The sequence below is a fragment of the Pocillopora verrucosa genome, chromosome 5 (assembly GCF_036669915.1).
Source record: "Pocillopora verrucosa isolate sample1 chromosome 5, ASM3666991v2, whole genome shotgun sequence".
NCBI lineage: Eukaryota > Metazoa > Cnidaria > Anthozoa > Scleractinia > Pocilloporidae > Pocillopora > Pocillopora verrucosa.
In genome coordinates, this window is record NC_089316.1 from 7,005,628 (window position 1) to 7,016,827 (window position 11,200).

The following is an 11,200-nucleotide window of genomic DNA, read 5'->3' on the forward strand; positions in this document are numbered from 1 at the left end:
GATTAATTCATAAAAGCATAACGCGTTGTGTGACTCGGTGTTTAGTAACGGGAGGAACCGTTGAAAATTTTAGCACGATTTTCAACGGTAAATATTCCAAAATAGGAACATTTTACACGTAAAATCAGTAAAACTTACTCACACCCAGTGTGTCCGTTGTAGTTTCTGACGATTTCTGCCATTTTAAGTGTACTTTTCCATCACTGTTATTCCTGTCAAAAGACGTCTTTTGATAGTGATGACAGTGGTGGAAAAGCACGCTTAAAACAGCAGAAATCGCCAGAAACTACGACGGACACACAGTATGTGAGTAATTCGTATCGATTTTCCGCTTAAATATTCATAATTTATATATTTATCGTTGTAAATCGACCATATTTCGTTCCCCATACTATTCCTTGCAACGTGTTCAAATTCTCAACGGTTCCTCTCGTGACTTAACACCGAGCCACACAACGCGTGACGCTTTCATAAATTAATCGTTGGCTTTTTCTCGAGACGTGAACTTGGACCGCCTGTTATGTAACCATATTCTGAACAGACGTTTTTCAATGATACCAAAGTGTCTAAAGAAGAGTATCAGGTAGCAAGGTTTGCATAATCCACACCCTATTTCCGATAAACTCTCCTAAAGTTTCTTTTTAGGGTCCCACAGCATCCCCAAACTCATAGCCTGCGAGATGGTTCAAGCTGCTTTAAACGGAAGATACAAAGACTTGTTGCTCTTCGAGAAGGTTTGCGTTCACAGAATGTTTTTCTCTTACAGAACTTTCTCTTGTCCAAGAGAGCCGTGATTGTACCGAAGTAACTGAACGATGTCTTAAAAATGATTGCCTCGAAGCCAGATTCGTGCGATTATTCGACTTGAAAAGGATACTTATTAAAGCTCGCGAAAAGTCGCGCTTAAAAAACGTGTAAAGAAGTGGATTGACGACAGATGTGATATATCGAACAAAGGCAAATACCTCGGCGGCTTTGGCGATTGGTGACGTCAACTCGATCCTGATCCTCAGATAACCTTTGATGTTTAAAACCATCATAATAGTAAAGTAAGGCAGCCAACAAATTGCAAATATTGCCGCCATTAACGCGAAAACTAAGATGCACTTTCTATCACTGGTGCGCCTCCTTCTCTGTCTTGATGTAACTCCTCTGTGCGATGAAGATGGTCTTCTTTTGCTAGTGATCGCTTTGAACATGACTACATAGGCATAAATCATGAATGTATATGGAATAACAAAGACAAATACAAGACAAACTATAGAATAGATTGCGGAACACAGAGGAAGCGACTGACTGTTTTTCCAAATCAACGGGGTGATGCTAATTAATGTAGACAAGATCCAAATCATAGCTAACACCTTAAAGACCATCTTCTTGGTTACGAGATAGTGTCTTAATGGCCTGATGATCGCTGAATACTTTTCTGCAGTGATGATGAAGAGATGGTATGCGGCTGACACAGCCGTAAGAGTATGCACAATGAACAACCAGTAGTTAAAGTCCGCTCGCATGCTGGGTGGAACAACTGGGAAATGAAAGATGACGAAGTATGGAATATTGACTGCGCCTGTTAAGAAATCGCAAATCGCCAAACCAAGCAGTAAGTAATTGGATGAGGTTCGAAGACACTTCTTTCTACAAAACAAGACGAACACCAGTCCGTTGCACAAAATAATGGCTATGGCTATTGGAAGAAGTCTGCTCAACACAGTCATTCCAACGTTTGACTCCGGAGAAGACTGATCTGAAGCTGTGCTGTTACTCATGTCTAGCAGGCGTCGCAATCGATACTGAAAAGAGACAATAACGTCTGCATCAAGGAGAAAGCTTCCTCTACTTATCACGCGTTTGTTATAAAATAGAGAGATTACCATATGGACCGCGCAGAAGGAGGGGCGGGGGGGAGGGGTTTAGCCCCTCATCCCCCCCCCCCCACTTTTTTGCAAAAATAAAAATTAAACAAAAAATAATTTAACAAAAATAACGGAGCTAAATTAGCCCCTACCCCCCCCTCCTAAACTCGAAAACTTGCTGCGCGGTTCCTGTACTAGCAGTTTATCGGTGAGAAATATTTTATAGAATTAACTGAGCCATTTGTCCGTGTTTACAAAGCCTTACTATCTAAATATTCGAGAAGTTGGAAGAAATATCGAAAGTTGTGTAATTCCTTGAGAGCGTTAAAGCCATTTGCTTACTTTTCCATATCACTCTCGTGTTTAGATGACTAATTAACACGGGAAGAGTTTCCTTATCCCATCGAGGCAACAAATGACATTAATTATGAAACGTTTGCCTTGACACTTTGAAAATGCAAAACATTTCTTGATAGAGAACATGTTGACGTCTACAAATGACGAATTTGGAAAGCATTTCAGGTCTGTGGACGTACGCCCTATTCCCATAATGAATCATATTGACTGGATTACTCTGCTAAATTATTGGGAAGTCATAAAGACTGTATTTAAACCTTCTATACTAACCTTTCCGCTCATATTTGTATACTTTACCGTTAGAGCCATGATTTCCTTAATATTTGTTGTCAATATTGTCGTCGAAAAGTAACCGAGGTCTGAACGACGACAGCTGGAGTATACGATATTTTGAATTGACTGCTGTGCGGCAAAATTTCGGTTTCGAGAAGAGATCGAATGACTTACCTTTAATGCGAAGACACAACGGAGGGATAGCGTCTCACTGTGACAATCCTTCGATGAACTAAATTGAATGCCCTCGTATAACGCTTTAAGGCAGAGTTTCTGTGACGATTTTTCTCGTCTTTCCTCCCTGAAATTAAAAATTCAGCCTTAATTGAATATTAAACACTTTATGTGTTTAAGAAGCATTTTAGATTTTGCATTTAGCAAATAGCATACACAGCTGTAGGGACTTTCAAATGCAAATAATTAGTGTAATATCGTAGAAAATTTGCCTTTTTCAACGTGTCTGACTCAGCATCAAAAATTAAACCCCTAAATTAGAATTTCACCGGGAAAACTCGCGCAAAATTTATGTCTCAGGTTTAATGAACAAAGCTTCATTATGTTATCTTTTTTACATGCACCGAAAACGCTTGTTTTGTCAGGCTTAATTATACTCAAATATTGTTCAAGTAAAATCTTTCCTTGAGATATTTTTATTATCATTTCCTCTTTTATGTGGAATAACGATTAGCTCTTTGCCAAGGAAACATTATCTCAAAGTAATGTCGCAACTTCCGCACATTCGTTGCACTTTATTTCAATTTTTTTTTCTGATGTCTGCGCGTCTTAATTCGTTTATGAGTGCTGACAGAACATAATACAATTTACAAGAACCTGAGGGGCCATTCATTATTTATCGCCTGGGGAGGAGGTATATTTTTATTTTTATTTCATTTTATTTATTATAGTAAATTTTATTTTATCTATTTATTTATAACTTTTTTTTTTGGGGGGGGGGGGCGGAAGGTTTTCAGGGGGACTGGAGGGAGGTCACTTTTCTTCAACAGCCGGTTAAAAGGGGAGGGGCCTAAGATTGACTACCAATTAGCAGCTTAACAACAATTAACGGCTCATTATTTAACGCTGCCCCTAGCAATGAATAATAAACGGTCCCTAAACCGTCAGTTCAGTTTTTTTTTTTTTTTCGGAAAAGGTATCCCTGGGAATTCTTGGAAGGGGTGTACCATCTGGTTTTTCAAAACCAGACCGGTAATTTCCCACGGGCATTTAAAGATAGCCCCTAAAAATTTTTAACCGTCTTTAGGTCTGGCTTCTGAATGTTATATGTCGTTGGCGAAACCAGAACGTTTCATCGTTGTATTGAAATTAAGGTTGGAATTAGTTCCGAAGCCAAGAATTGGTGAAATCGACCGATGCAGAAATTCACCCCCTAGAAGAATTTTTGTCTTAAATTTCATTTCTTAGTTAATCACTCGAAGTTGAAATAATAAGTTCATACACAGACGTGGTTTCCCCTAAAAAGTACAACCTATCCAGGACTATCTATACCCATATTAGGACCAAAAGGGTTCAAAACTATGCCCACGCTTCCCGGCCCTCCGAGGAAGGTGCACGTTTTGCCCGCAGTTCATTATCGAACGGGTATTGGATACTTATAATGTAACTAGACTTTCATCAAAAGTACCAACACACTTTTAATTCCTCACTTTAGGAATTTACATACATTTGCTCACAGGCCTAATAGAACGACGCCCGCTTTCATTATAATTTCATTACGGAAAGGAGGCAAATTTTACTTTCACTTACTTTTCTACTAAAGCCCAATTGTAAGGCCAACGCGAATTATTGAGACCTCTTGTTTACATTTAATGAAAATAATTCCGCATAATGCTGCATTCAAGTTTGCCGTATCACAAGCATGTAAATGCATATAATTCACGAATGTCAGAGTATTGTTCCATTTTCACCACACTTAAATAAAAAAGCATCACGGGGACAATTTTTATAAGGCAACTTTTTTCATGAAATTTCGGATTAATAATAAGAAAAAAATTAGATTCTCAACTGATGATCTGAAGGGTGTTCTGTGTTCAACGAGAAAGGCTAGGGTTTCAGGATTCGTGAATTTTGGGTCAAGATAAATTACGATATGTACAATTGTGACACCTCAATTAGTCTAAGATAAAGTTTCATGAATTGAATTTCAAATTTGAAGACAAAAATGCGTTTAATGCTATGGATGTCTGCAAATCGATTACTTTAGTTTAAAATAAACTTAGCTGATCATTGACTTTCAATCGCCTCTTAGGTATCACCACCATGTAGTCTATAAAATTTCTCACGAGAAATCGAACTAAATTCATGTCATGAGACTAGATGGCTAGTTTCAGATCAATAGAGACACTAAATACTTGAAAGAAAAATTAGGTGCACGTTTAATATGAATCATCTAAGAGACTTGTCATAAGCAGCCCTCGGTTGCTCGTCTCCAAAGCAAATAAATGTTTACAAATTTGGAAAGAACGAGGGCTTAAGCTGGAAGTAAAGTTTCAACGTGTTCAATTTCAGAGGAACTCATGGGCATGTTATGCTGAGGCAGAAACAGAAAGTACTTTCTCTAAAGCTGTCTGCCGTCTACTAGGCGCCGCTCTTTGAGGAAACATATTAATTAGCGTCGCCCTCACGATTTGGCGTCCCATTGATAATTCGAAAAATTAATCAGCGCCGCCGCAGCGGCGCTCCTTCTGGCTCTTAAGTCATACTTGTTTGCTACGCGACTTTGCTAATAGCACGTCCAAATGAATGCTGGGATTGGCCGACCTTGTACCAGGTCTCTCAAGGGGCATGTTTCGCGTGGCCTCGATCTTTGTTGCTGTTGTGTGTAATGCAGAGCCAATTCTTTCCATGATGGGCGGATGGGATCATTGATTTGTGTAGAAATGTGAAAATGAAAGGTACAAAATGTGAACTAAAACTTTTTATTTTCAATTCGTGGGTTTCTGCAGAAGTCCGCAATAATCTGTTACACCCTTCGTTTCGTTCTTCAACCTCCCAAACGGTAATCCCTTAGTTTAAAACCGAACCCAAATGGTTACAAGAAGCTTTACCATGTATCAGTTTTGCAATGCCATGGAGGAAGTTAGCCCTGCCAGGCTTTCAGGCGTCTAACCGTGTGCACTCTACTTTTTCCTCCTTTTTTTTGTCAGTCAACACGATCGCCTCGGCTCCTTTTAGACACAGATAAAAGCAACCTATTCGCGGGATACCTCATAGACTGCCTTTCGATAGAATTCCAAAACTGGTATTCATCTAGTGTAATATAAAGTTTATTTCGGTTTGTGTACGTATCAAATGACTTAATGAAACACATCCATGAAAGTGTACAGAAGGACGATGATGTTTTGATAACCTTATCTATCGACCTGGTGGGTAACCATATATCTCAGGTATGCCGGTGGCTCCGCTATCCTGCCTCCCGAACTAAAGCTCCGCTATTTTTATTTTAGAAGGCCCTTGCTGTTTTTCCCTCATCTCGTTAACGGATAATTCGCGGTTTCGTTTAGAGTATGTATCAAGTTACATTATTTATAAAATTGTCAACTATTTTGGCTCATAACTCATCAATTTGGTTCCTTAACATTCTATTCAGATGTATCATATTACGCTACCAAAAAAAACACTGACAGTGGATCATTGAGAGTCGTGAGAAATTAGCCTTTCTCCCGTAGATTTACCATCAGTACTAGAATGATAACGATAGTAACAAATTAAAAAAAAGAGAAGAATATCAAGTGCGAGCACCAGCGCTATGAACACTAATTCCGTTTAATTATACCAACAAACTTCATCAGATCCCACTTCCTAGCTATCAAGAGAATGCTAATGCTTTCAAACAGAAGACACGAAGAGTATTTGTTCTTCTGAGATGCTTCCTTTCACGTTACTTGCGTCTTTAGCCTCTGCCGTATTCCAAGAAAGCCGAGATAACGTGGTACTGTTTTCAACAGATTTCTTTCGCAGGAACCATTCTCTTTGTTTCGAGGACTTACTCCTACCATGAATAAACTCTTTCTTACGGGAAATTTTTCGTAAGGTCCGCCAGAAGTCGCGCTTGAAAAACGTGTAGAGGAGTGGGTTAGTAAAGGAAGTTATGTATCGAACGAGGACAATAATTTCAGTGGCTTTATTAACCGGTTGCGTCAACTCCATGCAGAGATAATTTTTGATACCGATAACCAGCCCGATGGTAAAATATGGCAACCAACAAATCACATATATTGCTGCCATCAGTGCGAAAATTAAAATACACTTTCTATCGTTGACGATCCCCCATGTCAGTCCTGATGCAACCTTTCTGGGAATGGAAGATGGTCTTCTTTTGCTGGTGATCGCCTTGAACATGACTACAAAGGCATAAATCATGAACGCATATGGAATAACAAACACGAAAACAAGGCACACCGAAAAATAGATGACCGAAAACAGCAATTGCATTTGACTGTTTTTCCAAGCTAATGGGATGCTGGCTATGACCGTTGACGAGATCCAGATAGCAGCTAATGATTTTAAAACCGTTTTTTTAGTTACAAGGTAATGTTTTAGTGGTTTGGTGATGGCCAAAAATTTTTCCGCGGTGATAACGAGGAGGTGGTAAGCGGCCGTTACAGCCATAAAGTTATGTATGATGACCAACCAGTAATTGTAGTTCTTTTGCATGTTAAGTGGAACAACTTGGAAACTAAAAACTATGAAGTATGGAATGTTTACAGCGCCTGTTAAGAAATCGCAAATTGCCAAACCAAGCAGCAAGTAATTGGATGACGTTCGAAGACTTTTTCGTTTGCAAAACAAGGCGAACACTAGTCCGTTGGAGAAAATAATGGCTATTGAAATTGGAAGAAGTCTCTTCACTGTTGTCATTCCAGGGTTAGACTGAGGAAGAAACTGATCCGTAGTAGAGGTGTTGTTCATTTTTCTTTCAGTTTAGCTGCAGACGTTGATCTCGACAGAATCTGAGCAAAAGACAGTCGTACTTTATTCTTAAACATACAAATATCTATACAACCCCAAAATTGTCTCGGGAAAGGGGTTGGAATGGGGATGATCATGGTGCTTGATATACGAAGAACCACATTCTTAAAAGATTACAATATCTATTAAGCTTGATAAATTTCTCTGCCACATCTATCTTTTTTTATAATATATATATATATATATATATATATATATATATATATATGTAAATATATATTTTTTCGTTGTTGTTTGTTTGTTTATTGGTTTTTTTTTTTTGCTTTTTTAACTAAACATATACATTGATCGAGTCACGAATTCCTTTAAATTAACAATTTATTCACAAAGACTGACCTTGGAGACAAAGAATCGGTTAGAACCGCGGGGTTTCACGTCTAAACTTCAAACGTCATCAGGTAATGTCACGAGGTACTGTGACCACGCAATTCAAGCACCATTTGTAAACAAAAATGCAACAGCTTTCAAGTTTCGCAAGATTGCCGTTTTAATTTGTTTTTTCTCGAAGAAGCCAAAAGTATGGAATCCTAGTCTAAAAGTGTATAATTTTCAAGCCAGAAGAAAACTAATTTCGCATGCTATTAATTTAAGACAAGTGTGTTGTGAGGTTACCGATGTTTTATAAATTATTAATCGGTCAAAGAGAATACATAGAGGGTTTCTATAAGCGTTCAATTTAAACTGGAACCGTTTCACTAGAATCATGTGTTTCTGCATGATCTTTGTAACGTGTGAAAAGTCCATAACTAATGCTAAAACAATTACGGCATAAATACGAAGGGAAAAATGAACGGTGAAAATGTTTTACCTTGGTTCATTACTGAACCGGTTCGTGTTTTGAAAAAAAGAAAACAAACAAACAAAGGAAATTGTTTTCCCGTAAATTTATCAGCTTGACTACGCTGTGTCAGTCGTGGAAGCTATCACATGCATATCCTTGTTCATGCGTCATATTCTGTTCGATCATAAAGCACATTACTTGATTCTTTAACGTCGCTTTAAGTAAGCTAATTTATTCGGCTTAGCGGTTAAGAATTCGTATTTCTATATCATTTCCCATTATCTATTACAAATGCAACTGGTATATACATGAAGCAAGTTCACATTTAGTTAAAAGATCGTTCTGCTTTTATCGCTTTTACTGACGGCCGGCAAAGGTTTATCCGTCCAGCTTAAAAGATAACACGCCTTAAATTAAGGCCTTTTGGACAAATTTTCCTCATCGATGCAATTCGCTTCTTTCATATTTTAAGACCTTAAAACACGGCAAATCTTTAGTTATCTACTCTTTGAAGGTTCAAATTGACGCATGATTTGCCTTCTGTTATCAGTCTTCTTTGCCGTAAATTAAAGCGTGGCCTTATTGAATATTTGATATTTTCTTTTGCTTAAAATGGAAGAAAAAATTTAAATTTAAGAAAAAAATTACAAAACATACCTCAAATTTTCAACTTAGCAATCGTGGCTCCTTTAAGCGCAGAGAAGTCACGTTCAATCTCTCTCTGTGGCTACCCAACAAATGGTATCCTTCTTTGAATAGTTTTTGCATAAATTCAACACGTTTGCTCAATCGCTTAATTACATTTCCATATTAATCAAACGTCTTACTGTTTCAGAGCAGATAATTAGAAATGCGATCATTCTAGAGGTTATTTGGTCTTCCTAACGATTAATTTATGTTAATGCTTCGCAAACCGTTTTTTCACCACTTCTTTTTTTTGGTGTATAGTCTGTTTTATGCGTAGCATAGGAATACTGAAGTTGGTAAATGCTAATGTTTTCTGGCGCATTATTAGACTTGTCACTGATATAAGAGAAAAGAAATATCGATTCTCAAGCGCTGCCAAATGTCCCTTTTACTCTTTAGAATGGAAGTGTTGATCTTAGGTCTATTAAGATCTTAAACACAACCCCTTCAACGACGTCTTCTTAGCATCCTCTATACTGATAACAGATGTCATGATAAAGTTTCCCTAGCAACATTGATATAACATTTAAAAAGTACTTCCTCGCGAACCGTGGGATGGCAAATCATCAAGGATATTATGGAACAGTCTCCAATATGACAGCTGAAAGTCCAAAAACCACCGAACATTAAAAGCAACCGCAGAAAACAACACAAGACAAAACACTCTGTACTGGTTGATTTTACATGTTCGTCGGTTGTTTTACCCAATAAAATGTAATTTCAAGCCTACAAAAACTCAGAGATGTTTTTACGTCAAGGGTTTTTTAATTCTATATGGTAGATTTTACATCATCAACGCTTTAATGATTTGAATTGACCGTCTTAATTTTTTTCATGAATGCAAAATGCACTCTGAATTTTAAATCGTGCTCGTTATTTGAGAGAAAAGTATAATGGCACTTCAGAATTTATCACAAAGAACGTATAATTTTTTTACTTTTTTTAAGTGAGATATTCTTCATCTTTTCCCCTCTTTCCAATTTCTTCAGCAAAGGAGGAAAGTCGTAGCAGTAGCTTCTTAGTTAACTCAAAACGATTACATCTTCGATGGTAAATATGTTTAAAGACACTACAGAGGCAAGAAATTAGAGATAGAAACAAGAGATATTCCAAGAACGCATAAGAAGCCACATTGAGTAAGACTCTCTCTAAGTTAAAATTTTGTGACAGCAATAGCTAAACGCACGACAAAATAAACTTGTTGCATTGAGAAAAAAGAAAAAGAGGACAAAAATCCTGAATCTGAAGTTTAGAGTCCCTTGATAGTCAAAGTCCCTGTTTTTTGACACTGGACCACGCACGCGTTCGTTGTTGTTATTGTTTGTGGATGGCTGATAAATGTAAGCACAATATTTTTCGGAGGAAAGTCAACTTTAAAATTGTTAGCGTGGCTTTTTTTTTCTGCTAGATGATCTATTGAAGATCTCTCTAAGAATCTGTCAACTTGTTATAGGCAATAGACAAAATATTTTTTGTTTTTTTCTCCTTATAAAGTATCAGAACCAATCAACACTTAGGCTGCGAGCCAAATTTTATTCCTTTTGCTTAGCAATTATTGAAATCGCCTCATGTAAAGGTACATTAAGCAAATGACTTGGCAGCATCTGAGGTACGCTTGTAAGGTAAATCTGCATGCCTGACTGCAATGCTATATGTAGCATGCTTCATGTTGACTTTAAGAACGAAGTCCAACTATGTCCCATAATTTATCGCAAGAAATCGACCAAATTTGACGAAAATAAAAGAATCGTATATGCTAACATTACGAATTGTTGTTTGGTAAACGTTTGCGTTGGAATAATGGCCAAATATATTAGAACCTTCGTTATCTGTTCTTGTTTATTCGTGCTATTTGGGAGTCAGTTAAATAATTAAACAATACACCATTATTTCAAAGTACTTTTGGTCTTTTTTCGAACAAAACAGAGAACGAAATGAGATAACACGGCAACTACACGGGCAGTTTCGCGGAAACTTCTGTGTTTAGCCCTGGATATGCACGCAACTGAACATATTGAGCTAAACACACACCAAACAGATGGCTTTTTATCTTAATTCAATTTACAAAGGTCTCCTGTAAGTTCATCAGTGATATAGAAGGCAATCTTCTCTATAATGAAATGTCAAATGTCTAGATCAAAATAACAAAACATTAATTTCATAGCTTTATGCCACTAAATCCCAGAATCATTGAGGGCCGTTTCAAAATTTCCTTCTCAACCAAGGTGCTGCTCTTTTAAATAACTCGCGAAGTCTG

At 37.4% G+C, this 11,200-nt stretch overlaps 1 protein-coding gene across 2 annotated transcripts; it reads right to left on the reverse strand.

Moving 5' to 3' along the window:
• Window positions 1-695: 695 nt before the first annotated feature.
• LOC131772027 (tachykinin-like peptides receptor 86C) lies at window positions 696-9,011 on the reverse strand. 2 transcript variants are annotated; one of them, XM_059087937.2, is made up of 3 exons: window positions 8,914-8,999; window positions 2,661-2,787; window positions 696-1,793 (listed from the first exon to the last, which is right to left on the reverse strand). In XM_059087937.2, the coding sequence occupies exon 3, from the start codon at window positions 1,767-1,769 to the stop codon at window positions 696-698; it is 1,074 nt and encodes a 357-aa protein (XP_058943920.2). In that variant the 5' UTR covers window positions 1,770-1,793; window positions 2,661-2,787; window positions 8,914-8,999. The 2 variants fall into 2 exon arrangements, with proteins under 2 accessions (XP_058943920.2, XP_058943919.2); XM_059087936.2 differs by lacking the exons at window positions 696-1,793; window positions 2,661-2,787 and adding an exon at window positions 6,333-7,456 and having other exon boundaries at window positions 8,914-9,011.
• Window positions 9,012-11,200: the final 2,189 nt, after the last annotated feature.